This window comes from Ochotona curzoniae, unplaced genomic scaffold (assembly GCF_017591425.1).
Source record: "Ochotona curzoniae isolate NIBS_2020 unplaced genomic scaffold, NIBS_Ocur_1.0 contig_3622, whole genome shotgun sequence".
Lineage (NCBI taxonomy): Eukaryota > Metazoa > Chordata > Mammalia > Lagomorpha > Ochotonidae > Ochotona > Ochotona curzoniae.
In genome coordinates this window covers 7,890,291-7,918,112 of record NW_024465926.1, presented here as the reverse complement: position 1 = coordinate 7,918,112, position 27,822 = coordinate 7,890,291, and the positions used below count along the sequence as shown (strand labels likewise).

The following is a 27,822-nucleotide window of genomic DNA, read 5'->3' as shown; positions in this document are numbered from 1 at the left end:
TCAAAATCCTCAACTATTCTCATGTTAGCATGGGCAATGACTCATATTTTATAATTTAATCTAGCTAAGAGAGATGAAAATGTCATTTTCATTGGACCAGATGAAGAGTTGGAAGTCTATCCTTTGTACAAATTGAAGTTAGATATTTTGCTTTTGAAATGCATATCAGACTTATTGTTTATTTTGTGATTGCGTTGATCAAGTAATTTTAGGAATTTGTTGTTGTTGCTACTGTTTTTTTAGGACCAATGACACTGGGTTCCTTTCTTACAAAGAGCATCTACCGGTGACTAAGATAGTGGTTACAGACACAGGCCGGCCGCAGTCGGAAGCAGCTTACAAGCTGGGGCCCCTGCTCTGCAGAGGAGACAGTAAGTGGTCACAGTGTGCTGTGGATATATCGGGGAGCCATGCACTGGGCAGGCGTGGTCCCTCTGCCATGAGCTCAGGGTATTCATGTCCGGAGCACCAAGGTTGATGTCAGGTGTAATCGGTGAGACTCCTGCTGTGAGAGTTCATAGGTAAGGTTTGAAATGTTCTTTTAGTCAGCAAACAAGTGTTTCCATGAAGCACAAAGCCCTTGCTTGATAAACCCTGCTAAGATTCTAGAAGGAAACCGCTGAATATCTCAGTTTGATTCTTTCATAAGTGTATTCCTGGATTCTAGAGTTTCTCTTATTCACACAGCAAAGCCTGAATACTGCAAAAAAAATCATTAAGAATTCAGGTGAACTTGCTACTGCTAGAACTGAGGTGGAATTAGAGTATCAGTGGTATGAAATGTCAATTGAACTAGACGTTTTCAACTTTCAATGTCTTTTTTTTTTTAAGCTTGTGTGAGTTTATGTATGTGTTGCTTTAAACTTATGGGACATGCTGCTTTGTCTGTTTCATATATAGCACTGTGACATTTTAAAATGCAGGTGTAATCCCATCCTATAGATAAGTTCAGAGACAATCTGTGGTGCGTGTGTATGTTTTCATCAAGGGGTGAAATGAGCATATGCATGCACTCATGGATTGTTACTTTCTCTGGAATTAGTTCTGTTAGATGCAGTTGTGTTCATTCTGCATGCTTTTGGTATTTCTAGAACATAACATGGAAATGAAAATAGAAGAATTATGTGTTTCCATTAAAAGCATCCCTTGAAATAAAATTTTATTCTGCAATCTCAGTAGAAGAAAAAAGGGGTCTGATAATTCAGTTGGTTTAGCAAGATACATAGCAGAAGTTGCTTAGTTAAAAAGCAAAGATGGTACTGGCCTATAAAAAAATCATGCGCGTCATAAAAAGCTGTCGGAAATTAATGGTCACCATCTCTGATGTGCATCATCCCTGCTTCCTCCTACGCCAGTGAGCCTTCCACAGCTGCACAAGATGACATAGGATGTTTCATGGAGAGAAGAACATCAGTGCAGAGAAGCAAGGCTGTGAATTCAGGCTGCACAGGGAGGAATGTAGTGGGTTTCATTGCTCTGGAGACATTCTGTGCATCTCATATACCTTGTGGGGCCTGTCCTGCAGTTAACCGTGCAGACACCCAGGCTGCCTTCTTGTGTCTTCTTGATTAGCATATCACAGTTCTTGGGAATTGGGCCACTCGGACTGAAGTCACTCACTGCCAAGGCTCTCCCTCAGATGTTTCTTTGTCTCAGACTCGCTGCCTTCTCTGTCATTTCGCTTGGAAGCAGTGGTTCTTGTCTCCCTTCCCCTGACCAGGATTCTGGTACTGCCGGGGGACGTTTTTGATTTATACAATTGTGGAGAGTGGGTTGCTACCCACATCAAGGGTGAGAGTCCTTGGGTGCGGTTTAACACGTTGCAATGCAGAGACAGCACTCCACAATGAGGAGTAAACTAACTCCACGCGGCGTAGTCCCGCAGTTAGGAAGCTACAGCACTGACCTTTCCTGACCGTGGGGTGAGAGAAGCCAGCCACATTAGCAGTAGGAATTTACAAACACTATCCATTATTTAGAGATCTGATAATTAACCTCTGACTTATTAATGAAATTGTAATTGAGAAATTGACCTTCCTGTATCTAGCATATACTCTGAGAATTGGGGTTCATCTGCACAGGAGATCATAAGGGCTGCTTTTCTTTTCCATGATGGGCTCTTTCTGTTTATTTATCTACTTATTTAGCCAGAAGATCAATACTTTAGAACAAACATGCCTTATCTATAAGTGAGAAATCGGTACACTGTTAGGTGTGGTGCCCTAGGCTTACTTTTCTTTTATTCCCAAGTACAGTACATTGGGCAGACAAGGGGAAGAAGGTGTGAGACCTTGCACAAAGGGCCTTGTAAGTGGAGAAGTGGTACGGGGACATGATCCTGCAGGCATCAGCCCTGGACAGTCAGTAGTTTAAGTCTGAGAGATAACTCTCACGATTCAGTTCAAAAGCTGGCGATCAATTACAAACCTAAAGACTGATAAGGAGATCTTTGTTATAGACAAAAGGAAATGATGAGTGCTTAAACTGGGATAATAGTTGGTACTGGACTTAGCAAAGGGGATCACCAGAGAAAGAGTACCTGTGGATACGAAGGTTTGTGGGTGGTCATCAGCTTATTGGGATAAAAACCATTAGCACTCTTTATAAAGAAAATTAAAAACCATTTTTTATTCAAATTAAAAAAACTGCAAAGAATTAGAATACAAAGATTTTAAAATTTTTTCATAGAAATTAGAAATATTGGAAAATATCTCTCTACCTATGTCATTCCACTTCCCTTCCCTACCCCAGGGAAAAGGAGGCTTTGGAAAAAAAGCAAGGCCAACAGGATACCTAGTGAGTTTAACCCTTACACGTAAAATCAGAAACTGTCAAACTTTTCAGAAATTGTAGGAGAAAGTAACTGGGATTAAGCACAAAATGCTTGGAATCAATAAGAAAAGGACAGTCCAGTTGAAAAGGAATAAACTGGCCTTCACCAAAATCAAAAGCTTCCACTTTTAAAAAGATAATATGAAGAAAATGAAAAGAAAAAAAAAAAGATACTCATTGGGAGAAAACATTTGAAAAGTACTTGCTTTATAAAGGCCGGTATGTAGAATATGTAAATAGCTTTCTCATAGTGCAATAATAAAATAATCAGATTAGCAGAAGGACAAAATATTTGCACATACACTTTGTCAGAGAAAGCATGTATTTCAAAAAAATGCCTCAAAAAATCTTCAACAGCCTGAGTCACTAGGGGAATGTGAAATAATACCAACATTGAGCTGTTAGAGTGGCTGAAACCAAAAGGTTAAAAACCTCCGTATGCCAAGGGCTGATAAAGATACAGGGCAAGTGGGCACCCGCAGGACATTTCACCTACAGATTCAAAATAGTACAACACTTTGGGAAACCATTTAGCAGTTGCTTCTTTTGTTAAATGCATCTGGCTGACCATGTAACGCAGTACCTGAGAATGCTACTTGGGAGAAATGAAAAACCTCATGCAAATGTTTAAATTGGCTTTAGTCTCTTGAAGCTGACAAGCACATACTGTCTGCCAATAGTGACTGGCTATACTTCCCATTTTACTGTGGTTCACTCAGTAAGTGCTATGACATGTGTTGACGTATGCAAACCATACAGATGAATTTCAATTGCATATCATGCTAACTGAAAAAAAGCCAAACTCAAACACTATGTCCGTTGACTGATTCAGTTTCTAAGGCATTCTGGAAAAGTCAGAAGCATAGGATCAGAAGGATGTCTGTTACCAGAACTGAAAGGATGAGAGGAATGCTCCAACGAGGCCCAAGGGAGCTTTTGATAGATGAAGGAAATGTTCTACATTTTGAATGTATTGGTGGTTTTGTGGCTTTACGCATTGTCAAAATTCCTAGAGCTAAGATCACTCTAGGAAGATGCTCTGTCTACTTGGTACATCCTTCAACCCACCTGGCTAAAAACCAAAATAAAATAAATTTTAAAAGGCATTATAAGAAAGTGCTAATATGAATAGCTTTGGCTGCTTAATTTAAATTATTGGGTTATATAAACAATCCCAGAAGTAAACTCATAAAATGGTAGCGGCTTCACTCACATGGGAACTTGCCAATTCTGCAGAACATCTCTGCAGTCCACCTGAATGTATTTCTGATTTATTCTAACTTCAGACGTAAAGGGGTCAATAGAACGCATCAAGGGAGTACCTCAATTAGGAGGAAGCATATGACCAGGACGGTTCATGCGCACGCACACACGCACTTTCCCATCCTCAGTCTCCCGGGGCAGGGGGAGCATCGTTGTTTTGAAGTGCCATCAGAGGGCTCCTAAACCGGAGGTGTTGTTGCTTCAACATGCCTGCAGTCTCCTGGGGAGTTTGTGATAGCACAGATTTTGCTCCCCTTCCCCAGGGATTCTGCTTCAGGAGATGTGTGTGGAGGGAACAATAATAACAAGCTTTCAGCTGCCGCTGCTGTCCAGGTTCACTCTATCAGCACCGTCCCCAGACAGCGTGCAAAGTCTTTGTCGCTGCCAATGACGAGGTCGGTACGGAGCCCCAGTGGACTTCTTCAGAGTGATTTATGTCAGCCGGGTACAGCAGTTTATGTGTGTTGACCACAGGTGGTCATAAAAACTAGACTGGGGAATGGTATTCGATATGCCTTTGTTTTTCTTCTTCCATTGTTCCAGCAATTTATTTTTATTATATTTTTACAAAAGCATCACTTGGTGGAAAATTAGAGAAAGAAAAACATCCCCTTTCTACAAATAGTTAGAATCAGAGCTTCTAGGTAAGCTGTTGATTTGGATCTGAAGTAGACCGCTGGGCAGGAGGAGAACCCAAAGAGAACCAACTGCAGTTGGGATGGCTTCGGAAAGCCTCCCAACCGCCAAGAAGAGATTGGCGGTGTAGAAATAGAGGAGCAAGTGTCTTCTGTGGTTTTGCTTTTGGCCCATCTTGGGGGTCTTCTCCACTTCCATGAGTCTTACAGCATGGAGGGGAGAGGGGTCCTGGACCACAGTAGCATCCAGCTTCAGTCCTTCACTCATTCCCCTTCAATTGAACCAATCAATTCCCAAATTGAATCCCTTCACACTTTAAAATTCTTCCTCCACAAGGCTTTCTATAAAATTCTGCACTTGCAGAGTGTCCATCGGACAAGGGGACTTAGGCAATTTCACAGAAAACAGGATCAGAAGAAAAGTGTATTTTTGGCACAAGAAATAGAAATCCATGCATAATAGCGTTATTATAATACACATTTCCCATGAAATTTTGAAGACCTCTCATTTCACAAAGATGTGTTTTGCATACTCAATCTTAATTGTTTTTGAACCCTTTAAAAGCAGGTTTTACGGCTTGCTCATTCATTCTTGCAATCCTAATACCTCGTACATTACCTAGTATATGATAGTCAACAAATAACAGTTTATAAAATGTGGGAATAGTTTATCACATACATCTGAATAACCTATAGCTTGTGAATTATTAGTAAGAGACTAGACTGAGTTTTTGATTGTGTGAGTAATTAAATGATAAGCCAACATATATACTTTTAGTGAAAACAGTTCATGTTATACTGATTTATAGTTCATATTAAAGTGATGTTGATTTTTTTGCAAACCAAATGATTCAAAGAATATCTATTTCTATCTGATTCATTTTTCATTAATATATCAGAGCTTGCAGTAGGAAAAGTGCTCTCGGATAAGGACACAATTTTTCCCAATATTAATGCCATTTGCTTTGCATTTATAATAATACAGATCTATTATAAACTGATATACTTTCAGTTTCTTACAGAAAAAAGTTTTTTATTTTGCTTTTGTATTTTAAATATTTATTTGTTTGAAAAGCAGAGTTGAAGAGAGAGAGGAAGAGTCAGAGACAGAGAAAGGAGAGTCTTTTAGCCATTGGGATACAACCCAAATGGCCCCGTCACTAGGGTTTGGACCAGGCCCAAACCAGTAACTTGTAACACCATCTGGATCTTCCACATGGGCATTCTCAACCATGTTAACAGGGAGCTGGATTTGTAACAGAGAAGCTGGAATTCAGACCAGTGCCCTTGTGGGAAGCCAGTGTCACTGGGGTGGTGGCTTAACCCCCTGTGCGACAGTACACTCTTGTTTTTTTAAATAATTGATAGGCTATATATTTGAATAATTTTATCAACAGGAAGGAAAAATTATTTCAAAACCAAATATGTCCACTTTGAGACTAGAAACTCTGATCATTTCCAGGCCCACACTATTAATTTCTGCTAATCCTGTACATATAGGCATACAAAGCTTGAATTCATTTTCTTTTGAAATATTTATTATGGGTAACTTGTGATAATTTTTAAGCATTGCATGCTTACCTTGTTTTAACTATCAAATATTAGCAACTTAGTGACATATTGGCACACATTATTTTTCAAGCTATAGAAAAATGTCAAAGAAAAGAGTGGGTAAATCAGCAGGAATCACATGACTCAGAAATAATGGTCAATTCAGAGTAGGTTTTCTTTTAGATATTGCCACCAGTCTCTGCTAGAGGGTGTCCGGGCCTCTTTACTCTTGGGTGAATAATTTCCTGTTATAGCTGGGGCTGTCCCATTGTGAATGTTGGGAAATGTCACTGGTTTTTACCCACTAGGTACCAGTAACACCTTCCTCTAATTAGGAAAACCTAAAGTGTCTCTAACTGTTGCACAATATGACGGGCTTTAAATGGAAAATGGAATTAAAAGTCAGTGGGGAGCTCAATATTCAAAGCTCCCTTGTATTTCTGGGGTGCAGAATTGTCCCAGATTGAGAATCCCACTGCTCTAGACAGAAAAGTAAAAGAAAAGAATCTGAAAAACTTCATTGAAAGTGAGAGAACAAAGAAACCAAATAAAGCCACTGGATTTGCTTTATATTATTTCTATGTCAATCAAATAAAATATATATATATATTTATATATATTCTCAAATGGAAATCCTGCTAAGTAGAAAAAAAGTTATGAAAATTTTAAGATTACAGAGCCACTGAATTTAATAGTACATTAATTCTAACTTTTGGATTGTATTCATCCATGCTGAAAAATGGGCTAATCAGCATCCCGTGTTCTCTCTCGTTCCTGCTCCTCTCCTAGTTTGTCTTTTGATGATTTTGTTCATATAGTTATTTATAAATATCAACTACTAGTTCTGTTGTTAGTGACTCTGCTCCTTGAATGCTTTAAGTTTGATTCTTTCTTGTTTTTGCTGTCAGGTAGTTGATATTTTCCAATATTTTCCCTTCTAGAAAGGTCAGTGATGGTCATTTCCTGAGTTTGCATGTACTTGAGAAAAAAAATGGTAGTTTTAGGATTCTAAAATAAACTTGGATGATTTGTCATGTTGGTTTTGGTTTGGGATAACATCTTTGTTAAAGTAGAGTTCACATGCCTTACAATTAAATCTTTCATATTTGTGGTTTAATCCTATTTTGGTAAATTTCATCATTTTAGTGTATTTTTATGTGGAGCTGATGGCTGCCCTCACAGTTTCCTAACCTGCAGTACCAGCGTTGCTCTCCATTTTGTGACCCCCTACTCCAGATGGAAGAGATCACCTCCTGCTTTTCATCTCTTTAGATTATTCATGTAGGTGAAAGCATAAAATGTGTGGCCTTTTGCGATTGGCTCTTGTCACTTGGTGTAATATCACTGAGCTGCTTGCGTGTTGATGTGAATATGAATATTTCATCTTCCCTATAAATGAGTAATACTCCATTGCTTGTTCCCCTGAAGTTGAAAGGCGTCTAGACTGGTCCCACCTTGGGGATATTGACATCCACGTGTGATTTTGTGTCGACTATGGAGTACATTATTGGGAGTGGAATTTTTGGGTTCCGTAGGAACTCTGTATTTTGTCTCGTTGCTGACATTTTTGGGTCACATTCTGTGACCTTTGCCAGTGTGCACATATTGTCCCATTTTTGTCTGTGCTGAGGGATGCAACCATCTGCTCTTTCCCAGCTTCTCTAGATGTCTTTGGGGATGATGGTAGTGCATTCTGAAGTAGGTTTCACTTTTTAATTTTTTTTTTCCCCAAAAGGGCTCTTGCACAATTTATTCTCAGAATTCTTTCCAAGTTGAGAATGCCTGCTTGTTGCCTTTTAGCACTTAGAAAATAAAGTAGGCTGGAAATATTTTTCTTCTCTCTGAAGTTCACGGGCATTGCTGCTTTATCTGAGAGCACTGACTGCTGTAGCAAAATCTGAGACCAAAGTCATTTTTCCACCTTGTGGGTGACTTGCTTTTGCTGAGTCCTTGAAGGAATAATTATCCTTAAAGGCCAGTAATTAAATAAGGATGTATCGAGTGTTGTGCCTTTAGCATTAGCTTTTCCTGGAATAGATGTCTTGGTGGAAAGAACTAAGTCTACATTTTCAATATATGTATAAATTGAGCTCTGTATTAATTGTTCAGCATTGTAGTCTAAATGTCTGTTCTTAGCACCTTTACGTGAACAAAACAAGGGTTCTATCTTTGACATTTGAATGCTTCCACCTACTTTATTAAATGTATTTTTTCTCAGTTAATTTGCTGTGTTGAAATGTTGTTTTGTCAAAACACCTCTCAAACCTATAAGAATTTCTTATTCTAAGAAATTCTTGAGTCACTGAACTCAAGTTTCTTCATTTTTGCCAATATTGACTAACAACAATGTTTGAGAAATCACCGCTGCCTGGCATGCATTAAATAATCAAAGGTGCATGTAGGCAATAAATAACTACAGAAATGAGACTCCTAGTCTGGAAAAAGATATTGACTGGTGATTTGGTTCTTTTCTCTTCCATTTGACAGTGTTGTCTTCGGTTTGGCAGGCTGCATATAAACTACTTTTAGAAAGTGAGAATCAATTGCATTTTAGCAAATAATAAGATAATACAATTTTGTGAACTCTATCATGCCTGATAATTCTCCAGTACTAGGAAACTTTATTTATTTTTTATGTATGGTTTTGTTTTACCTTACTGGATTTCCTTTCTTTAATTTTCTTAAGCTTTTTTGGCCTTTTCATCTCTTCCTCTTTTTACTTTTTGTTTCCCTTCTGCTCTGCCCTTCACTGTCTTCTTTCCTTCCGCTTGCTTAACAATGCATGTGAGCCAAGTTACCCTGATCAACATAATGTAATCAAGCTGGAGTTACTCTAAGCTTTCTTTCTTTCTTTTAAATTATTTTTGATGAAGTTTGCATAGTTGATTAGAGTGGGAAGGGTTGAGGATTAGGGGAAAGTGGGTATGCCATTGTTTCTAATTTTTCTTTCTTTTTCCTATATCTGAAGGAAGGGTGGATATAAGGGGAGAAGCTACACCCAGCCTCCAACAGCATTACTACCCAAGGATGGGGAACGACCAACTAATGTCATCACAGGGTCTTAGATTTGGAGCATGCTCCGAGGGTTCTGCTCAAGTGGTTTTGATAATCTTGCTGCTCCCAGGATGAGGGAATTCTTCTAAGGTCCATTGGCTGGCAAAGTCCATCTTAGAGTCTCCATTCGCCCAAATTTTTGCTGTCAGTGCCTGACTAGGGTAGGTAGTTGACCAATTTGTTCTGCCCTCCTTTCTCTGCGATGGTACATGATGTCTTCTGCAGGCCCCAATGGACTGCTGTATCCTCCATGTGCATCTGAGTATGCTGTCCACTGCTCCACTAAGGCCACCGAGTAGGCCTAGTTCTGACACAAGCACGCCACGGTCAGACCACAGATCCTGTGAATTTCCCTATGATTGGAGTTCTGAGTCCAGCAGTTCAGTTGTGGTGGTGGTGGGGATCCCCAAAGAAACCTCATCTGAAGTGATCCCAGATCTGGCTTTCTGTGTGCTTGCCAGTGCAGAGTCTGGGTCTGTCCATCACCCACATCAGCCTACACACACTAGTAGTTGCAGTTGCTGGATCACTTTTGTCTCTAGCCTGGTGTCTTACATAAACCAATGGATGCTGTGGCCAGCCCAACCCTTCCTACCACACAGTCGAGCCTCATGTATACCAGTAGGAGCTGCAGCCTAGTTCTAGCAACACCCAAAAACCCACTATGTCTGCCCCCGGCTATCTTTCTTGTGCTTGCCAGTGTGCAGCAGACTGGTCCAGGCTGTCCCATTCAGCTCTCATACATGTCAATGGGCATTGTTACCTAACTCAACCCAACAACTCCGCTCTCCAGCCCACACTCATGTCAGAGGGTGCCACCACCTATTTAGAAATCCCCACCCCCAGCCCTGGTTCTCATGCACACCAGTGGGAGTTACAGCCCATCAGAAAGGTGCCCACAATTTCCCTGCTGGGACTCTTCCCAGCCCCAGATTTTTCACACTACGGGTAGTTCTATATTCTGGCTTGACAGGATTTGTCCCTATTCCCAGGATTTGCCAGATGATGTTGTGACAAAGCCCAACCAGCCTGCACTTACTCTGGCTCATACATACATCAGTGGGTATGGTAGGTTAACCCAGCCTGGCTCTCTCCCCAACCCAGCTCAGGTGTAAGCCAATAGGTGTTGTGGCACTTCCCAGCCTGGTCTATCCCCAATTCCAGGTCTCACGCTTACCACGGGGAGCAGTGGCCCATCAGGGGAGATCCCCCAGGACCTTTTTCTGGACTCATACCACTCTACCCCAGCACAGCCAGCCCCCAGTTCTGGCTCTAATATTAACTATGGGTGTTATGGCCCAACCTGGCCTGTCCTACACCCTGTTTTGGTTCTTGGACCTGCCAATGGGTATTATGAACTGACCCAATCTGGCCTGCCTCCAGACCTGAGCCACATGTATGCAGGCGGGCATCATAATCTGGCCTGGTCTAGCCTTGGTTTTTGTGCTCACATGCAGGGGCTGCATCCCGACGGAGGAGTTCCCCAAACTCCTGTCAGGTCTCCTCCCAGTGACAGATCTTGCACATACTGGTGGGTCCTTGGCCCAACCTGAGTTAGTCCACTTCATGTCCTGGCAGGAACAGTAGCCTTATCCAACTGGCCCACACCTATTCTTGTTCTTACTGTTGGATGCTACAGCCCAGCCACACCTGGTCCACACCCAGACACAGCTCTCGCGTGGCTCAGTGGGAGCCGAGATCTAGCCCAGCCCATCTTACACCAACCCTGGCTCTCACAAGCACCTGTCTTGCCCAGTCTCTCATACCGCATACCCAGTCCTTACCCATGCAAAGGAACACTGTTTTGTTTTGTTTAAAAGCAACTTATCTATTGATAAAATCAAATGGCAGAAAGAAAGAGACAGAGAGCATCTTCCATCTGCTAATCAATGCCCCCAGGTGCTTCCCTGACTGGGATTAGGCCAGTCTGAGGCTAGGGGCCAAGAACTTCATCCAGGTCTTGCATGTGGGTGGCAGGAACTGTTGTACTTTGGCCATCACCTGCTGCCTTTCAGACACATTAGAAAGAAGCTGGACGTGAAGTGCAGAATTACTGGAATTCAAACCAGGCACTCCAATATAGAATGTGGGAGTCCCAAGCGATGGCTTACCCATTGCACTACAATACTCTCGGCTTTCTAATAGTTACACAGGAGATCTTGCCATTTTAATCAGTGAATATTTTCTATCCCCTGCAACGTGCTTTGCTTTTCTATACCCCCAAGAGAATGAAAGAGCAATGAACAAAATAACAATAAAAAAAAATGCTGGTATTCTTGGCTCTTACATTCTCTATGGGAGAGGGAGACAACAAATGGGTAAAAGCACATGTTGTGAAGCATGCTGGTAAAAGCCATGACTACACAATGTTGAGGAAGGAGAGGGTTCATTTTTAAAAAATGGTCATTAAGCGATCCCTAAGAGTATGACATTCTAAAAAGAAACCAGCAAGGCATGTTTATATCCTTTAAACAGTTCTCAAGGCAGAGGAGAAGCCTAGTACTCTCACAGAGGTGGGAAAGAAACCAGTATGTTCATGCAACAGCTAAATGACCAAAGTGTTTGGAGCAGAGCCATGTGGAGAAAGGTAGAACTCGGAGAGGAACCAGTCATCGGATCTTGGAAGATTTTGTTAATCTGATTGAGAATTATGGAATCAGTATAATTGAAAGGACAAACAGAATTTGCTAATGAATTGATGTCATCTGCAGAAGGCAGAGTCAAGAATGACACTAAAGTATTTAAGAACCAATTAGGAACCTGGCACCCACCTCGCAGGTGGACCTCAGAACCTGGACCAGGCAACCCGAGCCCTGCCAAATCTCCCATGCTTGGGGCTCACGAAGCCAGCACCCACCATTCAGGGAGGCCATAGGACCAGGGTCTGGCAACCCAAATCCCTCTGGAACCCCACTCTCAGGGCTCACGAATCCAGCACCCATCTCACACGCGGGCCCTCAGACTCCAGCCAGACCCGAATCCCGCAGCATCCCCACCCCTGGGACTCACACAAACCCAGCACCCTGTGTTCATGTGGGCCATGGGACCCGGGCCAGGTGACACACGCCCCGCCAGATCATCCGCCCATGGGGCTCATGATCCCAACATCTTCTGGCTCCAGGATGACATAGCTTGCCTTACCTCAATATCCACTATCGTGTTGCCCCAGTGTAAATTGGGAGTGGGGAACCTAATGAGTCTTATGTCCCCTGGGCCTGGTGCTTGGTCCTGCCTGCAACTTGAGGTCGATATGTCAGTCAATGGACACTGGGAGGGCTGCATCACCTTTGGATTGGCGAAATCAACAGCTTTGCAGATCTATCCAAACCACTTGATCAGAACCCTTGGAATATGCGCCATAGTGGGACCTTGGGTGAATATCAGGTGGCAGTTCCCTATCCCTGGGTGCTGGAACATTTGGGAGGCTGGGTGTGACTTCCCGCTTTGCCTCCACTCTTCCTTCAGAAACAAGAAGAAATGGAGAATTAGGAAGCAATGATTTCACCCACTTCCCTCATCCTTGATCCTTTCCACCCTGGTCAGCTCTGTAATTACCATCAAACAAATAAAAAATTAAAAATAAAAAAGAATCAGGTAAAGGGAAAGAATTTACATTGATTGAAGCAGGGAATACTGGTGCTGGGTCAAGAGTTTGCCAAAGGCTATGGGGGTGAGGTGGGGACTCAGTTTTGTGCATGTTAGGGTTGAAGGCGCTGTTCAGCCTCCAGCGTGGAGTTCCAGACTTCAGAGGCATATTGGTGTCATTGTTATATTTAAAAGCCTTGAGACAGACCAAGAGTTACTGCAGATGGAGCAATGTATTGATGAGGCTCTGAGACAGTCCAGCACTCTAAGGCTGAGGGTGGAAGCGAAATACAGGAAGACAGAGAATCAGAGAAATACACCATCAATAAGAAAAACAAAGGAGTGTGGGTATTTTGGACTCTAGTGAAACAGAAAATGTTTCTGGGAGGAGAAGACATTAGCTATGTTAGATGTCAATCATCCAAGTAACGTGAGGACTGATTGTTGAACTTAGCCACTTGGTTGGAGATCAACACTGCCCTTGGTCGTGGGATGTGTTGGCAAGGGCCGAGGAGTGAAGGTCTGCAGTACAGGTTTAAGATTATAAATGGAGGAGTTTAGTGGTGAGTGGGAAGAAAGGATTCTAAGATTGGGAGAATGAATAACAGATCAAGCTGAGAGGTGAGACGCAGTTAACTGATCTGTTTTGGCAGGAGAGCTTGTAGAACGTGGGTGATTAAGCAAGCAGGTGTGGTGAGGGGAGCTTATGGAATCACTCCTGCTTTTTCTTTAAAGAAGATTGTGAGGGAGATTTGCAAATCCATGGGATGCTGTGTGTGTGGACAGAGGGAGGGTGTGACTCTTCTTAGAGCCTGGGACAGTGAAGTCTGTCAGGGAACGTGTGTATAGTGTGACGGCGTAGCTGTGTTTCGTGCTTACAGTAGGCGTTGTGTTATATCCATTACGTATTTACATATATAAATAGTGTATCTGTACTCAGCAACATGTGTGAATTTGTAATTAAGTCATATATATGTAGAAATAATTAGGCAATGAGTGTATGATTATGAATAATCCACTACTTTTTATTTTCAGTTATTATGGTTTAGTGAAGTACTTTGCATAACCAATATAGGATCACTTCAAGAATTCATACAAATAAATTAAAACATAAGTCTGTTTTGGTTCAAAAAGTTTTTGAATCCATGCATGATTTTTTTACAATTTATATTTCTCATTAAATTAAAAAATTTTTTAGAGGCTGGCTTTCATGTTTTCAAAAATGTGTTTTATTTGAAATGCAAAGAGCGAGTGAGAACAAGGGCAAGATCAGCCTTCCATTTGCTAGTTGACTTTCCAAATGCCCTCCCATAGTCCATGTGATGTCGAACTTGTTTTTGAAGGCAGTAATCTGAATGGCAAGTCCCTTCGACTTATGTAAATAATAGAGTCATGGTTTCATCAGTGTGCATTCAGTGAAAAGCTCCTGCTTAATTCTAATTCAGCGCTTGCTTGTTTTCCTCAAACCAAGAATGTCAACTTGATGTCATTTGAATAAACTATAATTTCTCAGACTGTTCTTTTCAAAACTGTTTTGATGGTTGCACCTCTTTTCGGCTGGATGCCTAGACCGAAATTCTATTATATGATCTGGTGAGACCAGCTTTATGATATTTTCTTTTTAAAAACATTTTTTAAAGATTTATTTTTATTACAAAGTCAGATATACAGAGAGGAGGAGAGACAGAGAGGAAGATCTTCCATCTGATGATTCACTCCTCAAGTAAGTGCAATGGCCGGTGCTGTGCCGATCTGGAGCCAGGAGCCAGGAACTTTATTTTTATTGGAAAGACAGATTTACCGAGAGACAAAAGGAAAGATCTTCCATCCACTGGTTCACTCCCCAAGTAATCGCAATGGCCGGAGCTGAGCCAGGAGCTTCTTTCAGGTCTCCCACATGGGTGCAAGGTCCCAAGGCTTTGCGCCATCCTCTACTGCTTTCCCAGGCCACAAGCTGCTAGGTCACCATGTCGGGTCCTATAATATGTTCTTATGTTTATAATATATTCTCCTTTGTTTATAGCAGTATTGTCATTTAATAGTTAAAATAGTTTGGTTTAAAGAAGATAGATATCCCATCTGAAAGGGATATCTCTGTTAGCTACCTGATCTGATTTCACACTCTTTTCACCTGTACTCTGTTCTGCATGGATAATGTAAGAGAAAATTAGAATAAATTTTACTCATCAGCTGTAACATCTTCATTATCACCTTACATCTAGGCTAAATATGATCAGGTGACTGTCCCAAAATTCCATTTTTCTACCTTCTTCCAAAATAAACTTGTATGTTTTTGAGTATGTAAATTTGTATATACCTAATGTGTGCATTTGATGTTACTATAAAAGCAGTTTTGCACAAAACTAATAGAATATTGGCAAGAAAGAGCCCCTTCATGAATTGCAAAATCCTTTGAATATAATGGCACCTGTTGTTCTGTCTTCAGAAGATGGGTTTGTCACTTTCCGCTTGCAGCATCCGATCTTACTGAGTATTTATATCTTTTGGGTAGGGGATAGTTAATCTATGAAAAATGTTATGAACAAGTTTGTTCTCTTTTATAATGATATGCAATATAAAACCTAAGTATCTCCCACCAGATTTCATTTTCTTCATTTTTATTTTGCTGATATTGATTCCTCCCGAGGCTCATAAATGGTTGAAAACAAGAATGGAAATGCTAAAGCAACAGTGAATTGTGAAACCAATACTTCAGCTTTCACGTTCTGGTAATGTGACATGTGTTTGATCTTCCTAAGCCAGTTCTCAAAAGGCAGATATTATGTGTTTGCTCTGATTTGTGGTAACTAATATATGTGTACAAAGAAAGCATGTATGTGTATGAACTTGACATTTTGAGATGTGGTTCCTGTACATAGCCCTTGCTGATACTCCTGAGAGACAGTGAGCTTTTCTACTTCCTTCTTGTTGAATTCTTTATTTAGTGAAATGTTAAGCTGGTGACTGTAGATTCAAAGTATGCCATTGCAAAAATTAAAAGAAAAATAAGAAAAGAAGGAGAGGAAAGATTGGGCGTGAGTGCTATAGGAAGTCAGGGTAGGAGGTGTCATAGTTTCTTAAGAATGTACATATAAAGCACCAAATTTGTTCCCTTTAAATAAATAAAATTAAAAAAAATTCTTATATCAGCTAAGGTTGATATCATCCAGTTATCCTGTCATTTTTAATGATTTTCAACAATTGGCAGAAGCATTTTCTGCTCTATTATTCCTCACATCAGCATTTCAATATATTATTTTGTACTTGTGGAGACTATGGTAACTGCCCTGCCTCGGCTGCCGTATTTGCTCAGCCCTAGGGCAACACTGAACTCTGCTATGTCTGTGCAAGGCTTGAAGATAGCTGTTCTATTAATGATTCAAATATGAGTTAAGAAAAACAGTTATTTTTAAATGATCACATACATTGGCTTTCCTAAATTTGCTTTTTTTTTTTTTACATTATATTTGGAATTTAACAACACATCCTTCTTTACTATTGTAACTTTGCAGCTTTTGTTATATAATTTCTTTATTATGGAAACATAAAAGGAGGCAGTCCCAAAGGAATTACAAACTTCTAATATCCCACCTTGTGTGTAACTGAAAAAGATCTGCTGATTATGGTTTTATTAATTATTCATTAATTAGGATAATCTTCCATGGTTTATTTTTGTTGCAGTCATAAGACCATTACCTCATTTTCTATCTGTTGTGAAACTCTAAGATAAAGTTGACTAACTAAATATAATAGATATCGTATGTGTGAGAGTGTTTCAGCGACTCAAACTAATAAGCAGTGTTCATTACAGTAGAAACGTTCATTGTGCAGAGTAGCATTTCAGAGTGGTTTCCCTGTTTTGGTCAGGTCCCTGAAGTCTTCTGTATGATGCTTCATTGAGTTAGTTTGTTTTCAATATGAAAGAAATGAAACATTGCATCTTGAAAAGAATAGTATCTAGTTTAAATATTAGCATAATTCTGATGATTCCTGTTGTAATTAAGCAAACCATAATTTAATAATATCCTGTAATTTGCAGCTTTACTTTAATTTTCATATGTAAAGTTTCAACAGAAAGATATCTAACCCTTTCTAAAAATAGACCAGGTAATAAAATTTGAAGAAGACAAATGTATTCATTCTGGACTTGGTGTTCTGTGTTTTCATGTCTCCTTCTTAAAGAGTAAGATGTCAGTGCTTAGAAATTGCTGTAAAATAAGCATCAGGCGTGGGCTTGATGTGCCTAGATAGGCTTTCATCTGACTCTGGGAAAAAAAGCAAAGAGCCTCCTCAAAGTAGATTCTCAGCACAATGAATTCCATGCCAATATTGTGTATATCCTAGCTGAAAATTAACTTTTCAGTCAGGTTGAACAGAAAGAGAAATCCCACCCCAGAATCTATTTAGGTGCTGATTGGTTCAAATTAAGGGAGATGAATTAAAAATCTAAGGAACATGTAGAAGCAGAGTCCACTCTGGTGATTTTTAACCAGCTAGCTATCTGTTCTTGGCAATCATAATGAACTGTTGTTTTGAAATTGTTTACAACTGCAGAAGATCAATACATCTTTCCACCAGGAAGATGATTTAGACAGGGGAATGTTATCTGGTGTTGAGTGTGTGCATGGAAGCAGCTGCTTAAAACTCAGGATGTGTGTTTGTGTTTGATGGGCTAAGGATGTGCTGACGGTGGCAGCTATGTGCAGTCCACGTCTCTGATAATCTCCTCATCAAGCTCAAGCAGCCAGGTGGATTTCACCCCTGTCAGCTCAGGCTCTTGAATTCACATTTCATTTTTCATACTTCCCGTCGTGGAAGATCCTTGGTACTTTTCTTTTTTCAAAAGGAAAGTGACAACCGATTTTTAGAAATGGAAAGGGAAGGTAAGATGTATTTGCAAAGAAATTATTTTTAAGTTTTTGGCTTCTCTCATTTTAAAAATGGCTTTATTTGACTCTAAATTTTTAAAAATTGATCTATTTTAATAAATATTAATTGTAGAGAGAGAGAGAGTGAGAAAGAAAGAAAGTAAGAGAGATCTTCATCTGCTGGTTCAGCGCTCACAACTGGCAGGGCTGAGTCCGCTTGAAGTTAGGAGGCTTTAACTCCCTTCCGGTTTTCAGGCGAGTGCCAAGGGGCCACGGACTGTGCCATCATCTGCTGTCTCCCAGGGCACATTTGCAGGAAGTTGGATTGGAAGCAGAGCATCCCAGATTCCATATGGCCCTCTTATAGGGGATGCAGGCGATGCAACTGGAGGCTTAACCTACAGCATGACACCCTGCATCACCTGGCTTCTGTCAGGTCTTTGATTTTGTGTCTTAAACCGGTAAACACTATCTGCTCGGAGGAACGGTGACCTTGTCAGGAACTCTTCATCCACTGTTCATCTACTTTGGTTTTCTAAGATGGAGTGAGGGATGGTTTTGAATGAAAGAGCATTTTCATGTTATGTCTTGGTCTTTAATTAGATGAGAATATTTAAAATGCCAGATCAGCTTAGGAAAGCACAGCACGCATTAATGAAAAGAGTTAGCTGGGAACATATCTCCATGAGTTATGCATGTTAAAGTGTCAGAACAAGAAACCCAGTGAGCTTCTTGAAGTTAGGATTTTGTTATTCAAAGCAAGTGGGTGTTTAAAAATTCAAGTTATAAAAAATTAGGCCATTTATCAAATTTTGGCAGTTCTTTTTAAAGATCACCTTAGTACAGTATTGTAGCTAGTTTGAGGATGTTTTTCTAACTTAAAATCTAGCAGTCAGACCACTGCCATCATGCGAGAAGAAATCCAGGCTGTCAGTCCCTGTGAAACCACTAATCCCATGTTTGTGCACTGTGGAGTTCACAGAACAAAGAAAAGCAAATGTATAAAAATGAGTAGTATTTTAGATGGTAAAAATTACAAAAGTGGGGAAATAAGGTGGTGATGTCATTGGTGCTACTTCATGAATTTTATTTTTCCTTTCTACTTAAAAATTTGTTGTGTGTTTATAAACAGGGTCATTTTGGAATTCAGCTTCCTTCAACACGGAGGCTTCCTACCTTCATTTCCCTACCTTCCATGGCGAGCTCAGTGCTGACGTCTCGTTCTTTTTTAAGACGACTTCTTCCTCAGGGGTGTTTCTGGAGAACCTGGGCATCACCGATTTCATTCGAATCGAGCTACGCTGTAAGTGGCTTCTCCCAGAGAAGTCTATGGGGTTCTGTTATCTTGTAGTCAGTTCTTCAACTAGTTTTTAAAGTGTGTGTTTTTCTGCTTTATCAATTGCATGACTTTATTATGTCCTTTCAGTCCATTTCTATACTACCATGTCTTTTTGGTAGAAAATTAAGACATTTGCTATGCGATAATTTAGAGAAGTTATTGGTGTTTTTCAGAACCCAATTAGAAAGAATTTTAAATTCAAATAATTAAAATTTTTTAAAATTCCAATTAATTACAAAATTACTTAATTAAATCAGCCACTCATTTTGATTCACTCAGGCTGCTGCTAAGAGCTTACTGTCAAATGTAGATTTTATGTCTTAAAAATTACGCAAAAATCTACAATAACTATTTTTATATAAAATGCCAAGTGTTACTTATTTTTTAATAAATAGTTCTACTTTTTATCAATATGAAATTTATTTGGAGGGTGGATTTCTTAAAAAATGTGTCTTTTTTCCAGAAATTAATGTAAATTTTAACATCTCACATGTAAGAACACATGTTTATTTACTGATATTGTGGCTTTTCATAAAATTCAAACCAGTATATTTGAAAAAAAAATTTAAACTGATACATTAAAAATTGAATTTATGGGGTGTCAAAGATATTTCAACACGTGCAGAAACTGAGTAATGTTCAAATTCAAGCAAACCTGCGTCCTCTGCATTCACCATTTCTCTATCAGACCCTTAATATTTATTTTTTCTTAGTATCTATTCTTAATGTTTATTTATTTTTATTGGAAATGTGGATGTGCAGAGAGAAGGAGAGCCAGAGAGAAAGATCTTCCAACCACTGGTTTACTCCACAGGTGTGGCCACAATGGCCAGAGCTGAGCCCATCCAAAACCAGGAGCCAGGAGTCTCTTGCAGGCCTCCCATGTGGGAGGGTGCAGGGTCACCAAGCTGTGGGCTCTCCTCTGCTGCCTTCCCCAGCCACCGCAGAAAGCTGGATGGGAAGTGAAGCAGACGGGACATGAACTGGTGCCCACATGGGATGCTGGTGCATGCAAGGCGAGACTTTAGCCACTACACTATTGCTCTGTCTCTTGAACCCTGGCCTTTACCTGTGGTGGTTCTTAGGCCATGGCACTGCTGCTGATTGCACCATGGACTCAGCTCTGAGCCACGTGAACAGTCCTTAATATCTAACTTTTCCAGCTCCCACAGTTGTCACCTTCTCGTTTGACGTGGGGAATGGCCCTTTCGAAATCTCTGTGCAGTCACCCAGCCAGTTCAACGACAACCAGTGGCACCATGTGAGAGTTGAAAGGAACGTGAAAGAGGCTTCCATCCAAGTGGACCAGCTCTCCCCGAGGACACAGCCAGCCCCAGCGGACGGCCACATGCTCTTACAGCTCAACAGTCAGCTTTTTGTGGGTACGTTCCAATTTTAGGCAGTGGATCGTTTCATTATATCGTGTAACTGGGGGGAGGGGGAATGAAATAACACCACCTGTGAAAAGCATCATGACAACAAGCACTATTTCTCTGGAATCCATGCTGGAGACTGCCTGCTGCTTTGCTTCTTCCCTGTAGCCGTCCCATGGCTGCGTATTTCCCCAGATACACAGGTGACATACCTAGCTTGCATTCAGAAATCCTACTAATGAGTGAGACTCAGATTTGTGCTGGATAGATTCCTGAACTTGCGTATCTGTGTTTATTTAATATTACAGATCATTACCGACTGTATGTATAACATAATCCAGTGTGTATTATACTGGAAAGGTGTATCATGAAAGGCCTGCAGAATTCTTAAGGCCGGCTCCTTGTTATTCCATCTGATGCTATGCAGGCATTTCTTTGCTGATGCTGCATCAGAAACAGACCAATAGCAGGAAAGCATGACAAAGCCAGTGTCCCTCCCTGTGTTACAGACACACTCTGCCATTTCTGCTCATCTGGAGCACTTTTCTGACCCGTTCTGATCACTGCTTTGTAACTGTATCTAAGTGCTGTCCCTGTGTTCTCTGCGTTCTTCACATCTCAGACTTGCCCATGAAACCCTAGCGGGTGTGTTTGTTTTGTTTTTTATTTTTTCCTAGTTACTCTCCAGAACTTACGGGCTATGAAGTTCAAGGAATTATCTCTTCCTTGGCCCATTCTCATTCACTACAATAGTAATAAGAATTTAGTGATACCATAAAGCAGGATAAATGGTGAATTACCAGAAATCTTATTTTAAGCATTTTCAAGAGTTACATTTGGAACAAAATTTATTAGACCCCTATTACATAGATTGTCGCTTAACAACCTCATCTTGTTAGCGCTGTCTCAGCATAAAGAAGGAAGCTTATTTGTGACATATTTGACTAAGACATATTTAAGATTCCCAATGAATTTATGTGTTCATTATTTTGTATCATTTATTCTTTCTTTCATCCCATAAATATTTAATGAAGAGCCTCTATGAGTCAGGCACTAGGGTAGACAACCTAATCATGATTTTGTGACCACTAGACTGAGTTATTTAAGGCTATGGAAATAATAAAAAATACATGAGAAGAAATATATAACTTTTCTTTTAATAACATGCTAGAAGCAGAGTGAGAAAATTGACACAGATATTTCTTGAATTACAAAAAATGAGAGATGGCCACAACAAAAGGTATGGCAATTTAAAATCTGTCAGGAACTAGGAAATAGCCTTACTATTCTTGGAAATTGAGAGGGCTGAAATAGTCCTTGAATTTTTCAGTGAAATATGCTGCATTTTGCCTGTAGATGACCTTTCATCCTTGGTATGAATTTCAACTCTAGGGAGATGGAGCCACTGCATTTTACCTCTGATAGGAATCCTGGCCTTAATTTGGTTTCAGACAGTTGTAATGAAGTACTAATATGACATCAGAAAACTGTTTTAGAATGGTTCGAATCTTTTGGCATCACTCATGCAATGTGAGTTTAATGAGTATCTGAGAGATTTCATCTTTATGGAGGCAATTGGTTAGGCCTCCGACATCCCCATCTGTGCTTGGGTTGAAGGGTGGCTTTCGGACTTGAATGTCTTAAAAATGGAAATCTTGATTATTACTAAGTCAAAGTCATTGCAGATTTTAAAAAAAGAAAAAGTAAAGAGAAAGTTGCCAGCAAAAAGTTGTATCTCCTCTTAGTAAAATCTGATCATTAGAATGTCCCCCTTCCTGCTGACAGTGAACTGCGAGTAAGCAGGCATGGCTTAACGTGGTGAGACTTGACAGGACCCATGTAGGCTCACGGGCTCGGGTATGTCAGACTGTTGGCTGGGGAGAGGCTGTGGAAGAGGCTCGTGTTCCTCATTCCCTCTATCACGGAACAGAACGCTCCCTTAGGAGGGGGCTTCCACCAAGTGAGTAAAGCAATGCTTAGCAAACAAAATACTAATTTATCTATTTACAACATTGCAAGATACAGATATTTCCCCCTGTAGAAAGCTCAATGAAAGGCAAAGTATAATTAAAAAGTTACACTGATTTGCAGCACAGTGGGTGAAAAACTATTTAAAAATGACGGTAATTAGGGCTAATTTAATGAAGCACTTACTATGACCGAGAAGTCCTCTGCCTTTCTGAGTGTGTTTCAGTGTAACAAGCAAGTGGCTGTCAATAGGAACAATGAGAGAAAAGTTAGCTCTGTGTGTATGTTGTCCAGATAGAAGCAAATAAGCCCACACATATGGATGTACATTTTCAGAAAATGACAAGTGCAGTAAAGTAAAAGCAGAGTGAGGAATCAGGTGGTTATTTGGGTTGTGGGCTGAGGATGTTCCCTCTGAGGGTCTTAAAGCTTGAGCACAGGCAAAATGAGAGGGAAGAGGGAAGCAAGGGGAACATCAGAAACGAGAATTCCTGGCATCACGTTTAAGGTGATGGGGGAGATGGATTCAAGGATTAAGGAGAAAACCAGCGCTGCCCGATGGGAGCAGTGCTCAGCTACGTAGTGGGGTCTGTTAGGCCACAGCATGCGATGGCAGTTGAAGAGATCAAGCGACATCATCTAACTTATGCTTGTGAAGTTTTCCCTTACTACCCGGAGGAGGAAGGGGGGAGCGGATAGGTGGTCCTCCTGGAGATTTTTGGTGGTGTGGGCTCAAGCAGAGACACGGAAAGGCAGAGGCAGGGCTCTGACATGTGCACGGGCACACCTTACTGACGCAGGGCTGTTGCTGTGTGTGTCCCACCGCTCATCTGTGGTAATATGCTCTTGGGGGCAAGCTGCTTTCTTGCAGACTCTTGGTTTCTTCACATCATTGCCTGGGTTTAATTTCATCTGAAATTAGATATTCTTATTTCCTTCCTTTATTCTAATATGTAGCAATGGGTAAAGCTGATACCTGGTCCTGTAACCCAGGCTATATACCTGGGTTACAAACCATACAGCTACCATGGAAAACTCTTCGTCACCCAAGAAAACTATGTCACCTCCTTCAACAAGATGTCACCTTCCCCTCAAACGCTACTCATGCCAGATTTGACTCCTCTGTTCATTGATGGTGTGTGAGCACATGCCCTACGTAGAAAGGTCCTTTTGGAAGCTGCCTCCTCACATTTTCTTTTTTTTTTTTTTTGATTGATTGATTGTTGATTGATTAGAAAGGCCAACTTACAAAGAGAAGGAAAGACAAAAAGAAAGATCTTCCTTTCACTGGTTCACTTCACAAGTGACCACAATTGTCAGAACTGAGCTGATCCAAAGCCAGGAGCCAGGAGCTTCTTCCGGATCTCCCATGCGAGTGCAGGGTCCCAAGGCTTTGGGCCGTCATCGACTGCTTTCCCAGGCCACAGGCAGGGAGCTGGATGGGAAGCAGAGTAGCCAGGACATAAACCATCACCCATATGGCATCCTGGCACATGCAAGGTGAGGATTTCAGCCACTAAGTTACCATGCTGGGGCCATCTCCTCAAATCTTTTAAAAAGTTATTTTAATTATTTTGGAAAGGGAGATAGGGTGGAGGTGTAGGTTGGGGAATTTATCTTGCATCTCCTGGTTTGCTTCCTCATCAGTCACAATGGTGCTGGGCCAGACCAAACCAGGAGCCTGGAACTTCATCCTGGTCTCCATGTGAGTGGCAGAGGCCTGAAGTCTGGGCCATCTTCCACTGCTTTCCCTGGCATATTTCTAGGAAGCCAGACAGAAGTGAAAGAGCCAGGAAGGATACTCACAGGGAATGCCAGCTTCATGAGCAGTGGCTTAACTTCGTGTACCCCAATGCTGGCCCCTCCTCACATCTTAATATCTTCAACTATGCTCGAGTTTAGTTGTCTCCGGCCTCAGAACCAGGGATTTTATGGGTGAAAGAGAATCTCTGCTTTGATTCAATGTGATTAATTTTCTGGTTAAAATTTTAAAGGACAATTTATTTTCCCTTACTTACAAGTTCAGGGAGTAAATTTTGTAGCTCATCCGTCCATCTTAGCAATAATTATAACTCATTAGTGTTTTCGGGTGTGCGTAACGACGATCATTTATATTTGCATTTTGGGACAAATGAACGAGGTAAATGTGATTGTGAAAAGTAAGTCTGTGGTGTTCAGCATGACTTTATTCTAATTAAAATGTTTTAAATCTGGAGACAGATGATATTAATATTTTAAATTACTTCTTTATAAATGTGCAAAAAAAACTGCAAGACTAAGTTAGCTTTAGTCTAGGACAGATGGTGTTACTATCCTAACATTCAGTGGCTTTTTACCAAAAATGAAACACTTGTTTATAAACAAATTTGGTAGACAGTTCTCTTGCGGAGTGTCTCAGAAAAGAAGTTATGTGATCATACCCCAGATATAAGACATTAGAAATTTCAGTAACGTATAAAAATAGATTTTCCTGATATATTATCTTGAGCAGTGAGACCTACAATAAAATGTTGTAATATTTGCCTATAGGTTAAGTGTGATTTGCAATATATTCTCTGTATCATTGGTAAGGCCTGTATTGATATCACCTGTTAATATCACGGAGTTGTTTCCGTTATGTTTCTCTGAGAGGAGTTTTTGGTACTTGCTCGGAAGAGGCTTGTTCAATGGGCTAACACAAAGGGTGTGCTGCATTTTGTCCATGGCTCGCTGCTTCATCCTCTGCACCAAATTCCCCGCATGAAGTGTGTGTTCCCACCTTGGGTGAAACTCCAAGGCAAGATTAATGCTTTAATTTCTGAACAAAAAAAAAAATAAAACTTTAAAAACTGTGACCCAGTTGGGCAAAGTTATATATGACAATTGAAATTAGGAATAAGGAGATGATAAATGGAGCTTCAGAGCTCCGCATAGCATTGGTCTCTACCTGAAAAATAGAAAAGAGAAGGCTTTTTGTAAAATCACCCCCATAGTTCCAAGCATCAGAACAGCTATCTTCAGTTAATCTGAGCTGTAGGATGCCATGCAAAGGAAACAAGGAACAAAATGAGGAACAAAAGCCCCTACAGGAGTAAGTGAAAAAAGGATGGACCCAATGTGGTTGCAGATTGTAAGCGACTGTCTTCTGTCCCTCTGTCGCATCACGTTGCTTTGCTTTGTGCAAGGACAGTCCACCTGCTGGAGCACATCCCTCGCCTTGCTGTCTTACTGCACCACCTGTCATCGTCTTCACACCCTTTCACTTCTCTCGGTGTGTGGGTTTCATTACACATGCTAAATATCTGCATTCAGAATTGGGATTCGTCACCTTGAAAAAATAAGTTCAGTGACAGGCATGGTGCTTATCAGTGACTTGCACATTTTTTTAAGATTTATTTATTTTTATTACAAAGTCAGATATACAGAGAGGAGGAGAGACAGAGAGGAAGATCTTCCATCCGATGATTCACTTCCCAAGTGAGCGCAATGGCTGTGTGGTGCTGCGTCAATCCTAAGCCAGGAGCCAGGAACTTCCTCCAGGTCACCCACGTGGGTGCAGGGTCCCAAGACTTTGGGCCATCTTCCACTGCTTTCCCAGGCCACAAGCAGGGAGCTGGATGGGAAGTGGAGCTGCCGGGATTAGAACCAGCGCCCATATGAGATCCCGGCGCATTCAAGGCGAGGACTTTAGCCGCTAGGCCACGGTGCCAAGGTCCGACTTGCACATCTAACCTTGACCTTGTTACCATGAAGAACTCACAATCCAGAGTCACTGCTGCTCTCACGGCTCCTGACTTCCTCCAACTGCGGAAACGATGGAGAGAAAAGAATCAATCACTTCTGAGCTGAAATGTGACAGTGGTCATTTTCTATTTTGGTTTGTAAACTCAGCGTTTTCCCTAGAAGCTTCTTAAATTAGCCTTGAATTGATTTTCATTCACCCAGCTCTGCAATTTTTGTTTCCAGTCTAAATTCTTTTACTGACAAGTTTTTAAATGAGGCAAACTCCATTTCAATATCTGATGGTTAGGAGTTGAAGGAGAAATAAAGGGGCCTGGGACACAGTCAGAAGTCATTCGCTGGACATTTCAATGGCATCAGATCATCAACAAATACATACTGTGTATCCAGCATGAACAATTTCTGAATGCTGTAGCTAAAGTTTAATGTTAAACTCTAAGGAATTGGGCCTACCAGTCCATGATATATTTATCTGCTATGAGTAGAAATTTGAGTAGTCTCAAATATTAGGTATTTTTTTAAAGATTTATTTTTTATTTCTTATTGGAGAGGATGATCTGATTCACTCTCCAAGTGGCCGCAATGCCGAAGCTGCGCTGATCTGAAGCCAGGAATCCGGAACCTCTTCTAGGTCTCCCACGTGGGTGCAGGGTCCCAAGGCTTTGGGCTGTCCTTGTCTGCTTTCCCAGGCCACAAGCAGGGCGCTAGATGGGAAGAGGAGCAACTGGGATTAGAACCGGTGCCTGTATGGGATCCTGGCACATGCAAGGCGAGGACATTTAGCCACTAGGCTGCCACACTGGACCCCTTAAATATTAGGTATTACAGCTGCATCCTTGTGGTGTTCATTTTGGTGAACAAACTTCTGCATTTCTTTTGGAAGCACACCTAATGTTAGAACTGCTGTCCTCTGGGATTTAAGCAGAAGGGCATCCCAGACTGCCGTGGGCCTGTGGACCCTTTGGATTTCCTTCTTGTGAAGTAGCTATTCAAAGTTGTTGCTTATCTTCTGCCAGGTGGTCTTAAACCTGTTCTGAAGAATTCCTTACGTGTATCGGTTGAGTTTTATCCTAGAAATTTATCTCATTAATCTTCTGCCTCTCTGTGAATTAATTGTGTTTTCATATTGCTAATGGTATCTTTTGATGAACAGAAGTTCCTAATGATAATATATTCCAGAGTTTTCCTTTTCTTAAAACTTTCTGGTTTTGATATGCTAAAGTAAGTTATGGGAAGAGAATATCAAAAGCCTTCTGCTTAAATAATTTCTGTTTCACTCTAATTTTCTTTTGTAGTTAATGCGGTCCCCCATTATCAATTCAGTACAATAAAAGTCACATTTCTCTTTAAGGGAATCGTATCATTTATTTTAATTATGTTCTTCCCCCCTTGGAGAGTATTCGTCATGATTAGCCTCAGGAATCTCCAGTGTGCCCAGTGACTGGCAGGTGCATCCTGGTGACTGTCGACCGAATCCGGATGAGATTTGAGACAGGAGAATATAACCAATGCTGCTAATATTCATCTTTTAAAAATAGGCCTGGGTGTGTTCAAACAAGATAGCACTGAAACAATGATATATAATAAATATACCTGGCCCCAGTCTTGTCTGCTCTCTCTATATCCATGGCAAA

At 40.8% G+C, this 27,822-nt stretch overlaps 1 protein-coding gene across 6 annotated transcripts in view; it reads left to right on the top strand.

Moving 5' to 3' along the window:
- The window catches only part of CNTNAP4 (contactin associated protein family member 4), a 250,036-nt gene that overhangs the window by 194,506 nt on the left and 27,708 nt on the right, over positions 1-27,822 (top strand). For all 6 annotated transcript variants that reach the window (XM_040982339.1, XM_040982340.1, XM_040982341.1 and 3 more), the window contains 3 exons: positions 244-371; positions 18,921-19,091; positions 20,291-20,509. In XM_040982339.1, coding sequence (XP_040838273.1) covers positions 244-371; positions 18,921-19,091; positions 20,291-20,509 — 518 coding nt within the window. The remainder of the gene's footprint in view (positions 1-243; positions 372-18,920; positions 19,092-20,290; positions 20,510-27,822) is intronic.